This window comes from Balaenoptera borealis (assembly GCF_965194805.1).
Source record: "Balaenoptera borealis genome assembly, chromosome: 15".
Taxonomy (NCBI): domain Eukaryota; kingdom Metazoa; phylum Chordata; class Mammalia; order Artiodactyla; family Balaenopteridae; genus Balaenoptera; species Balaenoptera borealis.
Genome location: NC_138871.1, coordinates 41,135,335 through 41,152,180, shown reverse-complemented (window position 1 = coordinate 41,152,180; position 16,846 = coordinate 41,135,335). Strand labels below are relative to the sequence as shown.

The window sequence follows — 16,846 nt, the reverse complement described above, 5'->3', positions numbered from 1 at the left end:
GTTAAAACAGCTGCGGGTTTTTGTCATCTCCTTTGTAAAGATCTAGAGAATTACAGATTTTAAATAAGACTGTAACCAATACTATAAAAGTATCAGTAAATATTGGAGAGGTAGCCTGGTTAGTAGATAAGAGTGTTGAATCTGGAGCCAGACCTGGGTACACAGGCACAAGTTTCAGCTCTGCTACTATTACCTCTTAGTCTCAAGCAAGTTCTATAACCTCCTCTTGCTTCTGTTTCTCTATCTATAAAATAGGGGGGAGGAAAGGGGATAAGAATAGTACTTACTATTGGATGACCTAATATTTATTTTTGAAACACTTAGGATAGTGCCTGGAACAAAATAAGCACTATAGTAATGTTTGTCAAATAAATAAATACACACATACACAGTATTTATCCAGGAAATTCTATCAAAGGAGATTTTGAAATCTTCTTTCCCACAAAAAGGAAAACATTTTATTTTGATGGTTTGATATACTGGCAAACTACTGACTCACAACCCAGTATGAATGTTGGCTAATGTTTCATTCTCTGTCTGGATAACTTAGTCCTATGGACCTAGAACAGGATGGTTGTAACCCCTTGGGTCTGCTTTGCTGCCACCGGGATGCTCTCCACCTGTCTCCTGGGATAAAGTGCTAGTTACCTTGTCTACCCTAGGTTGTCATCCTCATCTTTCTCACACCACCTCATGGCTTAGCATAAAGATTTTGTGGGGGGCAGGTGGGGAAGAGAGGGAAACTTGCTCCAAATGACAGTGAGTAACATTGGATGAAATATAGTACGGAGGACAGAGAAACAGAGAGAGAAGAAAGCCCCAAACGGAAAACCTATTCAGCCAGCCACCTGGCCATAAAACAGCTGAAACTTGAGACAATGAGAGAGAGGGAGACAGAATGACTACTGTGAACAGGGAAGCAAAGGCACAGCCTCTGGCCAGACTGTCCTAATGGATGTCCAACAACAGCATTCATTCCTTCAACAGTATTTACTGAGCACCTAAGAAGACCCCTAAAATGTGATCAAAATATTCAAAACCCCCTGCCTCTACGGAGCGTACACTCCACAGAGGAAGAAACTGAATAATAAATAACCTAAATAAGTAAAATATACAGTGTGTTCAATGATAACAAGGACTAAGCGGTGAAAGCAGGCAAGAGGGTTAGGAAGTGGATGGGTGCAGGCAGGGGTTCATATTGGGAATCCACCAGCTGCTATTCGGTTCATACTACACAGGCCGCAGGGGAAGGGGCTTATGCTTAGATCACTTATCTGATCACTTTCTGATAATGCTATTCAGTTTTACTTAAATGCCCCCACTGAAATTCCCCACGACAGAGTCCTGCCCTGACTTCTCCCGTCCAGGGTTCAAGTCCTAACCCATGCTCTGTGATTCTGGTCAAGTTACTTAACCTCTCTGAATCTCAGACCATTCATCTGTAAAATTGGGATAATGGAAGCACCTACCTCGAAAAGTGGTTTTTATAATTAGTAGATGATCCAGGTGAAACATTTAGAACAGTGTCTAGTAAATAACTTACTTTAAAACGTTATTTTTGTTGCCGTGTACATGGCCCTGAAAGGGGCAGAGACTCAGGGCTACTGGTTTCTTTTGCCCATGTACAACAAGCCTTCAAAGCACAAGAAAATGGAAGTCAGTGGCTCTTTCAAGTGATTCTGTTGTTGTTTGGTTACATTAAAGCTTGGGTTCATTACATTTTTATATTTCACCTAGTGGAGCAATTTGATAGTTGCATGCACATGGCAACCTTTCAGCATCACCCCAAGGTTAGGTCCCTTAGAGAGGCCAAGGACTGAAGCAGTAGGGACAAAATTTAATGCTCTTAAACAGTATTCAGAAGACAGGGAAAGCACAAAGGGGCTTTGTGCTAGAACTCTCCTTTCAGTAGAACTAGAACACAGTACTTCAAGCTTCTGTAGGCATGTCTGTCTCAACTGGAGAGTGAAGCACTTTTGGAGAGAAATCAGTGCCTTATAAACCTTTAGCCACATACTTCAAGGCCAGAAACCTGTGTGAAAAGCATTCTTAGGAAAAGGAAATATGCAAATAGAATATTTGAAGTGGGATCAGACTTCTTACCTAATAGGCCATATTGGTCATCCTTTGATGGCATATTCTTTGACGGCATCGGAACCTTTGATGGTTCCAATTCTGGTTGGAACCTTAGAATTAAGGGAAGAAACCTGATGTCTCAGCCTGTTCAAATATAGATGCTTTCATCTCATGAGAGGGAACTGGCTGTCTGGGTACAACTCAAGGATGGAGAAACAGCAATTGAATTGAGTGAAGTTATAAACACCCAGACCATGATGGTATTGCCAGGAAGAGAAGGAGGGAGCCCCCAGCCATGAGGAAAGTTGTCCTCCAATCAAACTTTCCCCAAGAATTGATTATAATTTAACCTTTATTCAGCAAATCATAGACATCTACTCAGGGTTGTTAGAAATCCCAATTATGACCTACAAAACAGCCTGATAGAACTATCTGAAGAGCTAACTGAACTTTTCAAGGGTCTTCAAGACTTTCGGGGCCGTGCTCACAAAGCCAGCAACGCCTGGTGGTAGCTGTGTCTGCATATGAAATGCACATGGATGGGAGAGGAGAAAGGTGGCTTTCCAGTGTATTCTAGGGGTGGGGGTAGGGTAGGGGAAGAATATTGGCTGAATTCAATTTCCTCTTTTCCCTGAATTCCAACAAATAGGTTTATATGTAGAAATACATATAATCTTCCAAAAATACTGTGTGATTTTAGTCTAGAAAAAAATGGAGATTCTTGACTTCAGATCTAAGATCAGGTATTTCTGTTTCCCTGGTGCTCTGCAGAAGCACCTCTAACTAAAAATGTACAGGATATGGTTTTCTGTATGAGAATTTTGTTTCTCTCTCTTAAGTGTAGTGACTTAAAAATCCATCACTGTACACACTTAAGTCCACCTTTTTTTTTCCCATAGACAATCCTCACTCCAGTTGATTCTAGAGAGACAGACCTCTCTCCTCCTAATCCATTTCAGAGGAGCTCTGCCCAGTGTCCTGAAAGAAGCAGCCCAGCAAGCATGAACGACCTCTCCTCTCCAGCCACCCTCCCCCATCACAACTGTTTGGACCAGGAGTAGACACATGACCTGGGCTTCAGCAGATTCCTTCTCCTAGGAATCTGAAATAGGGAAACTGGGATCTGCATTACTTTGATGTGGGGAATATGAGCTGAACAGTCACGAAGATTTGCAGGCTAAGGCCACCATTTGAAGGCAGCCACAATGCGCCATGTGTAAGCAGATATGTAAACAGAGAAAACTGGTCATCAGAGATGAAAATAAAGCATAGGAGCAAAGAGGAGCAGAGAGGAGAGATAGTGGGATGAGAGAGAGGAGTGAGGAGATGCCCACTTCTGCCCCCATTTCTGTGATGCAAAGCTCTGTTAGTACCTATGGGTTTCATGAGATGCCCATGAAGTCTTTCGAAAACACCTATTTTCAGCTTATTTAAGTAGATTCTATTTGTACTACATAGTTCCTAAAACATGTGGTAAGTCGTATGTAGACACACCATGGCATAAATTTCAATATACCTTGTGATTCAAAAGGCTGCTCACCATCACATAAGAATTTCACTGCATTACTACTGAGCAAGTGTGAACAACATAGCAGTTCAGATGATGAAGGAGTTGCAATAGTGAGAAAATTAAATGGTTATCTGTGAGCTAGGCATTGAACAGCTCAGAGGAAGGAGCTATTCTCCTCCCAGCATTGTTTCTTGAGAAGTTAGCAAAGCAGGTCAATGCACTTAGGTACCCCAGTGATAAGCACTGTGTCAACCCAGAGAGGGAGATAAAAATCACCATGGATGATGAATGCTAATTGCTATCTTCATTTGTAGCACAATTGGCTTTAGAGAACAAAGTTAAGTGTCCCCTGGTCCCTGGAGACAACCCCTCTGGATTGGGGCTTAAAGAACATTACAAAGGCCTTTACTTAGGAAAAAAAATAGGGGAGACATGTTCTTACCTATCACAAAGGATCTCCTTCTAATTTACTAACCAACCCATCAAAAAACAGATGGGTATTCTGACATGTGTGGGTATAATTAATGAATAAGCATGCATGAATATCCATAAGTGACTATGGTATGGATTTAATTGTCAACATTCACTGAACAAACATTGAGGGTGTGGGAGATTTGATTTTGAACTCTGACACTTTATTAGCCATGTGACCTTGTGTGAGTCTTAGATCTCATATCAGTTAAAAAGAGATAATAATACCAACATTGTTGGTATGAGATTTAAATGACATAATATTTGTTAAGCGTAGTACACAGTAGGTATTAAAAAATGTGCCATGAAAAAAAAAAAAATGTGCCATGAGCTCTTACTCCATACCACTTTCACAGATTAACCATTAATAAAATCCTAAATGTAATCCTTCTAACACCCAGTATTAGATAGAACTATTTTAAAAGAATTCCTTCCATTGCTATCTAATGCTTCACTCTGATATATTCATTGATATCTACATAAACCTAGAATATCTTAAACAAGTAGTCACAGAACATGAAGAAAGAGCCCAGGCCTAGCAGCTTCCATGTTCTTGCCATTATGCAGTTGGCTGGAAATAGTCACGTGGCCCACAGCAACTTCGAATATCACAAGTGTTAATTAACTTTTCTATGCTAATAAATAATAACCAAACTTGCACTTAATAAACTCTGCTAATCACTTTTCTCCTTTACATCACTCCAAAGTAGTGTTCTCCCCCCTCCTCAGGCCCCTTTGTTTTCATCGAAAACCACCTTTGCTCACCCTCCTAGAGACCACGACTTTCCCTATTTCACATCTTTCCCACCCTCAACCACTAGCTGTTTTCTGCATTTCTTCTCAAAAAAACTACACCAAGTCATGAATAATACAGTTGCCCCTTCTTGAAAAACCACCCCACTATTTTAAAACACTAGGAAGGGATCCTCATCCTATCCTGAATTGAGCACTGCTTCAGTTGACTTTTTCCCGTTAACTGTCCCTTGCTGCTTAAAGCACACGAGCCCTCCTCCCTTCCCTCCCACCCCAGCCCCCACCAAAACCTCCCCAACAAGTGTGCATGAGCTCATTCCCCAAGGATCGGCCTTCATAAAGAAGGCAACATGAAGCTGCCAGTAGGAAGCTTCTCTCCGACAGCAAACCGGAACGTTAGCGAGAGAGCCCAACAAGGCGTACACGCACATCTAGCAGTGGTTTAAAGGATAACAGCTTTGCGTTGGGCACAGGTCAGGGGAACTTTGATTTGGAGAACAGGTGGGCTACCTGACAACCAGCAGGCAGCCTTGCTTTTGACTACTGCCATTTTAAATCAGGATGTTTGGCAAATCATTAGTGTCTGCTAGTTATTAAACAGAGGAAAGTTCAAAAGCACACGCATGTTTTTCTCCCAGCCTCCCAGGTGGTAGCTGTTTCAAGCAGCAACCTTTTCACTTTGTGCAGCAAGACTTGTAAACTTCCCATGGCTAAAATCATGTTTTCTAACCGAGTGCCCACAACTGAGCTGCAGCCTTGCAAGAGCGGCAAAACCCATATGTGAACGTGTCTGAGGGCTTGCCATTCCCTCTCTTTGCAAGTTTATTGTTGAAATTACTGAAATGTACACAAATGACTGCATTTGAAGGTGAAATTTGGTGGAAAAATAAAGATATAATAGGATTCTTTCTTAAATAATTTCCTGGTGCGATGTCTGTCTGAAAAAATGAAGTGAAATTATATGATGTCAAAAAATCATGTTTCAAGATGATTGACAACATGTGAATGTTTTGCATTGTGAAATGAGGTGGAAAATTTTAATTGCACGATGGGAGGACATAATATTTATTAGAACCTTGTAGCTACAGAGGATTGCAATGAAGAGGACACAATTTTAAATTTGGCGTTAATACGTCAAGTCTAAATCTTAAATGAACATGCAGGAGTAAAATTCTCTATCAAAGCCTTTTCTTAGAGTGTATGATTAAGTTTTCAGATTGTAATAACTAAACAGGATCGACGTGTGGGGCACGTCCGTATCCTGACAGAGAGGCTTGCTAGTCTGCATTTGTATTCGATTTTGAACGTGTTACCATGCAACACATGCCTGGGTCAGACACAGATAAAGCTGATCCTCGAGCAGGGCTCACGTGAGATGTGGTTGTTTTGCTGGAGACCTAGGATTTGTAAAGAATGCAGAGAATGGGGGAGAGGACTGGAATTAAACACAGGAGTGAGAAAAAACCACAAAGGAATATATATAAAACTGGCAAAACAAAGATCTAAAGCTAAATTACCTTTAACTCAACTTTGAATGGAAATGACTCAGCTAAGGATGGCCAATGGAATCCACATTTGTTGGTCTACTTGTCAATTTATAAGAAGACCAGAGTGGGCATATATTAAACAAATGATAAGAGTGGCCCAGCTTCTCCTAATAGATGGTCTCATAACCCTCAATACCTTAATAATAAAGGAAAAAGGGTTCTGTTTCCCCACAGGAGAGAGATGGTATTAAGGCCAAGGTGGAAGCAAGCTTCCCCAGACCCTACTCTCCCGTCTGACTCTCTCAGAAGTCAATAGCTTTATTGATCAGATTAGAGACTGCAGGATCACCGTTCCCATCGTGCCCCAAACTCCACCACTCAAGGAAATGCTGCCTCTCAGTCTTTAATAGCTGCAGCAATTAAAACTCAAAAGAGTCCTTTTCTTTTTTCTGAGTGGGTGGGGAGGTGGGGCATTGCTGGGGACATCTAAAATTGCCAGTATCAAGATCATTATTAAGATTCTAAGAAGAGACAAACATACAGAAAAGTTGTTAAAACACCAAGCAGGAGAGTGCTAGGGAAACACCTCTGTCTCCCTCTCTCCCTCTCCCCCCCCATCCCATCTCTCTCTCTCTCTGAGGTTGACGCTGGTGCTTCACATGAATATGGCAAGGACATAAATCACTGAGTTGGGAATCCTAGAGGGTCACTGAATGGGTCTGTAACTAGTGGAGCAGAAGAGGTCAGAAATTAAAATGGTTAGCAATGAGCAATAAGAAACCTGAGCAAGGCTTAAAGAGGAGTTGGAAATAGATACTTTACGGCCTCTTTCTTGCAGAATTGAAGCGCTGAGCTGGGAGTAAAAGAACAAAGATTTGGCTAAGAAAATAGAAAGTCACCATCTTGTGATGCATTTTTCTCTCACAGACCTGTGTTTTGTGTTTTCTGTTTATCCCAATATACTTGAAAGCCAAACATCTAATAACGCACATACAAATGTACCCCTTCTTTTAAAGTATCTTTGCTTTCCTGGATATGATTAGTGGATGAAAACTTTCTACCAGATAAATACAACATTTTTTCATATAGCCCCTACATTCATTGTTAACCAAAATCATTTTCTTTTCTGGCAGTAAGAATAATTATTCCAGTAAAATTAACACCTCATCTCATGTATATAATGCAAGATCTAAGGTTTTTTAAATGTATCTTTTCCCTCCCAGAGAACAGAGTTTAAATAGTGTGAATTCAAAACTTCAGTGGTTTCTAAATTGCAAGCCACCTAAGACTTACCTTCCACCTGCTCATATTGTTTGCTGCATTCTCATCACAGAGGGAATTTGCATCTCTGAACCAACAGATATAAAGTGCACAAGAACATCACGAAGTAATTACGAGTTTATGACATCATCTTAATATTACAAGGGAGAGAATGAAAGACCGGAGAGAAACGTGCGATTTCCCTTTTGGGAAAACATTAATGGATGCTTACAATCTGTTTTCTTTTGTTTGGATGTTACAACCAATAATACACTTTTATGTCTATAAATAAAGACTAAAGTTGAATAAATCCAACAAACCCCTGAGCCTACAGCTTGGAATCTTGATTCACATTCAAGGCCAAGAGTTATGAGTCATATTCGCAGAGAATGAGTTGAAGCTGCAAGATTTGGGGGGAAATTATTCCACATGGTGATTATTTGGGGGAGCGATTACGCATGCATACCTGATCACAGCGTCACCTGTTCCAGCTAGCCCAACATGATAAAACGTGGCAATTTTCTCTGTTCCCCTCTGCTCGCACAGCAGAGACTGATGCCCACGGCCTCACACCCTTCATTGTTAACGGTGCTTTCTAGGCAGAGGCGTCCCTCGCTTCCCACTTTAGCTCTGACTTCTGGAGGTGTTGTGCGATGATTCACGTAAATGTCTTCATGACTGTACAGGTAAAGGAGGAGCAGCAGCTCTAATGACCGACAGCTGGAAACAACAGCTTCTGGAAGGATACTTCCCGTACTCGTGGATGGCTTTTCTCTTGGACCACCTCCACCCCGACTCTCCACACACTCGCTTTACACGTGTTAAATCACCGTTGAGGCCATTGGGAAAGTCCTCCTGGGTTGTTCTAGACCAATTCTCCTGTACAGGAATGTCTTCAGAAAAGGGTGGGCTTTCCCTCCCTTCAGAGGAGCTCCCCGAGTGCTTTAACTCCCCTTAAACACTGGCAACCCTTACAGTGATGGGGCCTCAGCCACCTCCCCAGGCAGTTCACTTCAGTGCCTAATTGCCCTTACTGGGAAGAAATGCTTCCTAATGTCTCCTAACCGACATTTTCCCCTTTCCTTAGTTTCAAGCCGTTACTTCTTATTAGACCATTCTCAACCACTGCAAGCAATCCCCTTCTTTCCTGAAAATTATTATTGCTCAAATATTTGTAGACAGTTAGCATAGGCTTCCATCTCTCCAGCTCCTTTTCCTGAAAGCTTTAAATGCTATGTTCCTTTAACCTTTCTTTATAGGTCATCTCTTCTAATCCTTTTATCTTTTTTGTCACCCTTCTCTGAGTTCTCTCTAATTTACAGTATTGATGTTCTCTTTATAATGAGGTGTCCCAAACAGTATGCCGTGCTCCATAAGTGGTTGCCAGGAGAGGCATGATTACAGAAACTCCATTTTCCTATAAGCAACACCCCCCTTCTCTGCTGTGTGCCCCAGTAGAGCATTTGTCTTTTTCACAGCTGCACTACATTATCTAAATACACTATCAGTCCCAATTCCTTCTCCCATTTGTCTCTTGAAGACATATGCACCTAATCCAGTGTTTTACTTTGCTTTCTACCCACCCCAGTCCCCTGAGCCCCAAGCCAGGATTGTTCACAACTTGAATCCAAGACTCCGTGAGCAATTAAAAGAAAGCTTTAACTCCTTCAGTTATCAAGGCCCTAGTCTATAATAAACTAGACACAGGTAATCGTTAGCTGTGACCCTTTTATTTATAATGCCATCAGATTGGGTTTATTTTTACAGCGTTGTTAGAGATTAAGAGCAAAGCTTCTGTCTTCATCACATTGGTTTTACTGTGGGTTAGGACCTATGGTGCCCCACTTCATTTCCTGAGACCCAAGCAATGAGCACAGAATCATTTCTAGTAAGTTCTGACTCTGATTAAAAAACAATCTTTATGAAATAGAAGCTAATAAAATTGCTTTCCTAATTACCCTGAGCTAGTTCATTTCCCAGCAAATATACTAAAATAGAGTTACTTGGCTCCGATTCACAAAATCTGAACCCAAGCTCATTATTAAGGCATTTAGCAGGGAAAAAAGCATGTGTGCATAAGATGCTGTCCCATCAAGCAGAATGCAAGAAACCTTTTGAAGTTCAAACCTTTGAAGTTTGAAGTTATTGCTGCATTTTTTTTTAAATGCAGGTATTTCTGCTAGGAAAAAATGTACATTGGAGTCATTTATATTAATGGAGCAGAGTACCTATACTAGTGTAATCTTTAGAGGAGGTTTTTTGTTGAGAACAGCAAATCTATTTAAGAAAAATATTTAGATCCTTTGCATTGTGCTTGCTAGTCTGCAGGCCATTGTACGAGGCAGAGAGACTTTTCCGTAATAGAATAGAGTAACTCATGTCCCACGGCTATTTCCGCCATGACTTATGCCACTCACAAATCTCTTTCATCTATTTAAAGCGTGAGATTCTGATGACTATAAATGTATGAAAATGTTTGGGGATTGTTTTATTTTCCTCTAAACGTCCTATCATTCATTAACATGGACATGATTTGCTAATATTTCTAATACATGCATGAATACTTCACTAACGGAGGTTTAAAATGCTCCATTCTCAGGGGGAAAAAACACAATTATCAAAATTAAGAGATACTTTAAGAAGAGCATATCTATTAACTAAAGGGGAGATATTTACATGGCAGAATCAGGTAGGTCAGAGAAGGAAACCTCTCTCCTCTGTTTGGCAATATGACACACCCATTTTGTGTGACATTGCCAATAGAGTTACAGCTCAGGGTAACTGTAATATTAAAGTAAATACAGCCAGGACTGACTCAGAAACAAGAGCCAAGCCCCTATGGCCAGTACTGGGAATGCTAAAGCTTTCTTCCTCCTCTGTGGGTATTTGCCTGAAACCAATCTCTTAGAGCTCGGTCTCACAAATCTGAAATGGGGGAAAGAAATTGCCTCTGTCTTCTACCAGGGAGTGCAGCTCTTCTTGGAAAAATTTGTGAAATTCCACCCCCTGGGCAAAAACCATGGCTTTTTGTCAATATGCCCCGGGTGGAAATCTGACATTTCCATAATGATATGACAGATTTCCATCTGGGAAAACTGCCTTCTGTTTTCACAATGAATTTGAAGCAAGAATGAAAAATCTTTCACTTTTGTCTATAAAACTATTTAAAAGAAAAAAAAATCTGCACTTTTCCTGCCTTGAAATAATGGATTGGGTATTAAATGAGAAAAATCTGTAACTCTTTTGAGTTCAATCAAATCATCAGCGATACTTAGAAAGAAAGAGAAGAAGGGAACTATGTGGAGAATAAATCCTTCCAGACAAATTTGTTACTGTTTTTTGATAGTTACTAGCAGATGAAAGGAATAATGTGTACCTAGCAATAAGTGAATGTGCATCAATGATATGCAGCTGGAATTCAAGACAAGATTGACAGAGGGCATCAGTAAGTCTATTTTGTGAAACTGGTTCTAATTGATTTCGATGGGAGTATTGTCACATGGATTGAAAATTTGCTGAAAGATGATAAACAAAGAATAGCAATGAATGAAAAGCAAAGGGGATGACATTGGGGTTAATACGAGTTTTGATCTCATTCCTCATTTTAGAAATGCAACAGGAGAGGACCAACCTGCACAAAAATGGAATATGCAAATGTACTAAATGAACGGTGCTTCACTTGCCGATGAGAACCGAAAAACGGAATCTCCTTAGTGAAGTGGGAGGTAGAGGTTTGAGGAGAGAGGGAAATAGAAACCTAAGTAGGGCCCGGAAAAACTGGAGCCAGGACGTTTTAAGGGGAAACTATCTAATACACACAATGAATACGCAGCTCACTGGCTTTTGAAGACTGATCCAGGCTCAGTGTTTGAATCGCCTGTAGTCTTGTTTTGTTTGCCGGGGTGGGGGTTGGGTGGCACTCTCCCCGGCCCTCCTCTTCCTGACGTTGTCAAGTCCCTGAGTGAGAATCAGGGGCTCTGGGGTGGGGTGGGTTTTCTTTTTTTCTGTGCAAAGTTAATTATCCCAGACTCTGAGAAAAACAGACTATTTTCCATAAGGCCTTAATGCAAACGAACCTTGCACATTCTTCTCACCACCTGAGAAGGCCATGAGCCGCTGCCATTGCTTCTGGTAGCTCGCGTGGTGTGTTGATGCTTTTAGTACGATCTGTAGAGTAGGACCATCCTGCTGGTCTGAAGGCCACCGACCAACTGAAAGTAAACACAAAAGAGGAGGGTATTACAGAAGAAATCAGAGGTAAAAGAAGTGGAGGAGGTGATTTGCTGGAGAAAGGCAAGTGTGTCTTGATGATTAACACCAGGTCGGCATGCTGAGAGAAGAACGACACAGACACAGTGAACGTGCGGCATCCGGGTTGCCGGCACATTCTAATGAGCACGATGGTCAAATGCCCTGGGTTTGCCATATGTTGTGGCCATATGCATATCTGGTGAACCAGATGCCCTGCTTTTTTTTCCCAGTATTGCACCATTTTTCTCACAGCATAAAGACATGGCTTAAGTGAGAAGCAGGAGGGGGCAGGGGGGTAGGCAATGATAGCTTGTTATTCCAAAAGGGTGTCGGACAGAAAACGTCCGTAAATTCACCCATCTTTTAATTCTGTTTCCAAATATTTAATGAGCACCTACTAGGTTCAAGAAAAGCTAAAATAAAATCGTGGGTGATAAGATTTTCTTGAGTTTACTAAGGAAAGGTTAGAGATACTCCTGACCTGCCGCAATTTCTCTCAATAAGCCCTCTCGTCATTCAGTAAAAAATCCTATGCAGTTTGCCATTTCTAACGTTTATAAAGTCTCTAAGGATTGATAGGGGGCCACTTATGCACGGCCAGTTTTCAAACTGTTCCCTCCATCTGGAAGACTCCTTCTCTACCCCAGTTCCCACCTCTTCTTCAATGCCACTCATTCATCCAGTTACTGGATATTTTTGACTGCCTTTGAAACTGGCACCATTAAAGACTCTGGGGTCACCAAAGTGAGCAAAAAAGACACAGTCTCTACCCTCACAGAGTTTACAATCTAGTGGCCTAGACATTATTCAAATAATAAAATAATGTGTAATTGTAACTGGGAGACATGCCAGCAAAGCGAAGTACCGGGAGCTATGAGAGTGTGAGACAGAGGGCAGGCCAATCCTGGAAGAAGGATGAGTCATCTTGAAGGCATCTCCTGCAGGGAGACCTTTCTGATCCTCCAAGTCAAGTATGCATGGGCACTCCTTCTCTCTCTTCCGGAATCCTACAGCACATTGCTAAGCCCTTAACAAGGTCCATCCGTGTTATCTAGAAATCTGTGTGCCCTTCCCAACCTGGACGGCACACATTACATGTTACCCACCTTTGCATTCTTAACAGTGCTTTTTTACACAGTCAATAAATATTAACTGAAGTTACTATTTTACACATCTCAATTAATCATCAACAGAGAAAAGAAATATGAATGATATAAAACATCAGGTAATCAAAAAATCCTCACGGCTAAGTTTTGCCATGTCTCAAGCTATCCCAAATTGCACAACAAACTCCTGACAGAAATGGAGCTATGCTTCTGACTCGCAGGCCACTACAACTGGTTGGCTTATAGGTTTAAAATGAAAATGAATTTAAAATAATTTATTTCAAGTATGCTTTGGCTCCCCTTGAAGTAGGTCCAGCCACCCTAGAGCACCAACACAGTGAGGCTTGGAGTTAGTACCTAAGTGAATTTCTGCTGTGGACCATAGTCAACATGCTTATGAATCAGCCCTATAAACAGTCCCTTACAAAAATAAAAACAAAAACACAGTCCCTTACACATGGCAAATACTCCAAGACCAAACGAAAAAGCCTTTAGCCAGATACCTCCTGAGAAAGAAAAGGGTGGGGGAACTGGCTAAAGAAAATGTCTAGAGGTTTGATTCAGGTACAGTTCAGATTTTTTTTTTTAATAAATTTATTTATTTATTTATTTTTGGCTGCATTGGGTCTTCGTTGCTGAGTGCGGGCTTTCTCTAGTTGCGGCGAGCGGGGGCTACTCTTCGTTGTGGTGCGCGGGCTTCTCATTGCGGTGGCTTCTCTTGTTGTGGAGCACGGGCTCTAGAGCGCAGGCTCAGTAGTTGTGGCACACGGGCTTTGTGGCTCCACGGCATGTGGGATCTTCCCAGACTAGGGATCGAACCTGCGTCCCCTGCATTGGCGGGCGGATTCTTAACCACTGCGCCGTCAGGGAAGTCTCCAGTTCAGATATTTTTACGTTTATCTCTGTTCATCTCCATCATAGACTCAGCAGAAAGGAGGGTATGCATACAGGCAGTGCAGTGAGGGCCCTGACAGACCTCCTTTGAAGCCTTGGGATTATGGACAGTGGTCTCTGAGTAGGATTTCCTACATAGGAATGCAAGAGAAATCATAGTAAAGCCTCAAAACAAACAGAATGAGTCTATCTGCAGAAAAGTACAGGTTGTGTAATACAAGATTTTTCTTTAAAATAATCTGAAGGAAACTAAAATTAGAATAACTAATCGGGTTATCATTCCATCTTAAATCTGGGATATTTCCATTCCTTCAGGTCCTTGAGTGCTGGGTGGCATCTCACCACTCTCCCATTAAGCCCAAGTGAAGACAGGAGTTAGGCCCTGGTACCTTCGATTCCAACTTTCCCTCCTACAAGGAAAGGTTTCCTTAGTGAACAGGACTCTACAGATCAAGCATTGGCCCTTTTCGCAGCAGATTCTAAAATGAGTCCTCAGCATATTTTCTCCAGGTATTTGTAGAACGTGAGAGAGACTGCTTTTGATTTTCTGTAAATGGGTCATTTCTCAATTCCTAACTTAGAAAATTCATTCTTAGTATTTTCCTGCTCTGGGTATCCGGCAGGGGTTTGAGTGAGGGAAGTGTCAGAAGAAATGTTATGCCATAAGTTTAAAAACATTTAAATTATTCTCTTCTATTTTTCAAGGCCTTACATTATGTATCAGTGTAACTGAGTTGGTTCCTGAACTCTTTCTCTGGTTTCTTAATTGGACATTTTATAGATCTGGGGGTACATGTTCAATATGTCTAGGGAGAAAAATCTAACTAGCCAATAATATCAAAATAGGGCTGGAACCAGGAAAGAATCTCTTACACCTATAATCCTCCTGTTCTACTTTTCTGTACTTTTTTGGGGGATGAGGGAAGGAGTACAGACCCAGGGTCTGTACCAGCAAAATAAATTAGAGAACTGAGGCAGCTAGTGTAATAATCCAGTTCAAAAAAAAGATTTCGTGACCTGAATTTTACAGACTGGATGTCTAATAAGCACTTTTACCTGCTAATGGTTCTATTCTCCATGCCCTTGTCAGCGTGGGGTTTTCTAAGTCACAGTTCTTCGGTCAGAGATTTTAGGTCTGGGATCAGGTTGTTAACAGTATAGTCTTTGCAAGCATGGCAGAAGAAGCAGAAAGACATGCCTTTCCCTCCATTGACAGAATCAAGAATCTCACAGTCAATGTGCTGCCCAGAAATAGATATTTCTAATGTGAATCGAGACAAATGGCCAGTTACAATTTCGTTACCTATTGGCAAGCAGTCCTGTACCTAGAATTGTACCACATGCAACATGTAAGTGTCACCACTTGGAGGAAGTAAGTACATTAGTCAGGGTCCCAGCAGGAAACACAGTTGTCTCCAGATGGTTCAAACAAGGAGACTTGAAAGAAGGGGCTACTGACAGAGGAGTAAGCAGAGTTAAGGAAACAAACAAGGAATGAGGAATGAGCAGAGAGGCATGTAGGGACTCAGCTTAGAAGGCTGCCCTAAGGAATGAGGGTGGGAAGTAGTTTCCTGAGACCAGTGAGAGCTGGGCCAAGGGAGGGAGGCCACGAAGCAGGAGCTGTAGTAAGGCAGGGGTGCAGCTTCCACTAGAGATGTGCACTCAAGGAAGCAAGGGGGTGGGCAAACCCACCTTCCCACCCCCCTCCGTCTAGTCCATGCCAGTGCCTTCCATTGGCCAAATCCAACCAGGGGCCAGGTTCAGCAGGACTTAAAAAACCTAAGAGTGTGTTCAGGGGTGGGAAGCAAATGAAGAATAACTAGCACAGTCTGTAATATTCTTTAGGTCATGGTAAGCTGAACTAGGACTAGTGCTTTAACCTACCTGAGGCACAGGGCTGCCATCCCCACATCTTCTGTCATACGTCCGCATACCTCCCTCAACCAGCACTATGCGCTCTCCCCTGTCCAGCCTCTCTCCCACCACCCTTCCCACTCCATCCCTCTCCTTCAAAAACTAGTATTTGCCAAGACTCTCCTAACCTTACTGTCCTCCCCTAAGTATCAATTCTCTCTACTCCCACAGCCCTTAGCGAAGGTAACACCTCCTGTTAGAAGGTGATAATTATTAAGTCTGCAGTTTTTTCATCCAATAAGTGAGTAGTTATTGAGCCTTACTAGATACCTGGAACTATACTTCATGCTGAGGATACAATGGTGCATTAAAAGGGCAGAGTCCCTACACTCGGAGCTTTCAGTCTAGTAAGGTAAAGAACGGTGAGAATAGTCACAAAAATACATATACAATTACAAACTGTGTTAATGAATGAAAAGTACAAAGCACCTTGAGAATATATGGCAGACAGACCTAGTCTGTAGGTTATGGGTGACTTTCCTAAGAAATGAGGCCTGAGTTGATTGAAATCAACTAGGCAAAAGAAAGTTTGAGGGGTAGATAGAGAGTGAGACTTCCAGTGGAAATAGCATGTGCAAAGGGCCTGCAGGCAGAGCTGTACCGTTCTTTGATGAACTGATGGAAGATCCATGAAAAGGGTCATGGAGAGCCAGGCAGAGGTAGCTCAGTAAAGCTGGAGCCTCATTCTAACACATCTATGAGCCATATTTGACCAAGTTTCTAGAAACTTAAAGTAGTTCCACTGAGAATAAACATGAGGCTGCAGCCTTTTTAAGTGCATGTTTCACCACTGAAGTCTTATAAAGATCACATTAGTTCCCCCAAATCTCCTTTCCAACAGTCACTGCTTTGCTGAATTTTGTTAAATAGCCCATTTCCCTGAGGCAGAGAAAATATTAAAGTGACAGGTCTCTGAGCTATAATATTCTGTGAGTTCCTCATATTAACTGATTATTCCAAGAATTGAGAAGGCAAAGGATTGAAGTTGTTTTAAAGAATAATTAAGAACTGAATGTTACTGCTTTTTTTCCTTGTCTAGATTTTGTGTTTGCTTGTGGGCTCTTTTGGTTAGTTTGGTTTGGGGTTTGTTTTTGCACTTACCATGAAACAAGTTTTATATGTGA

General features: G+C 41.6%; 1 protein-coding gene across 7 annotated transcripts in view; it reads right to left on the bottom strand.

Annotated features, from left to right (window-relative positions):
- LOC309612449 (uncharacterized protein) overlaps window positions 1-16,846 on the bottom strand; it is a 774,344-nt gene that overhangs the window by 432,033 nt on the left and 325,465 nt on the right. For all 7 annotated transcript variants that reach the window (XR_014235131.1, XM_082358357.1, XM_082358358.1 and 4 more), the window contains exon 4: window positions 11,634-11,768. Coding sequence is in view for 6 of the 7 variants with exons in the window: in XM_082358357.1 (XP_082214483.1) it covers window positions 11,634-11,768 (135 nt within the window). In the remaining variant the exon portion in view is untranslated. The remainder of the gene's footprint in view (window positions 1-11,633; window positions 11,769-16,846) is intronic.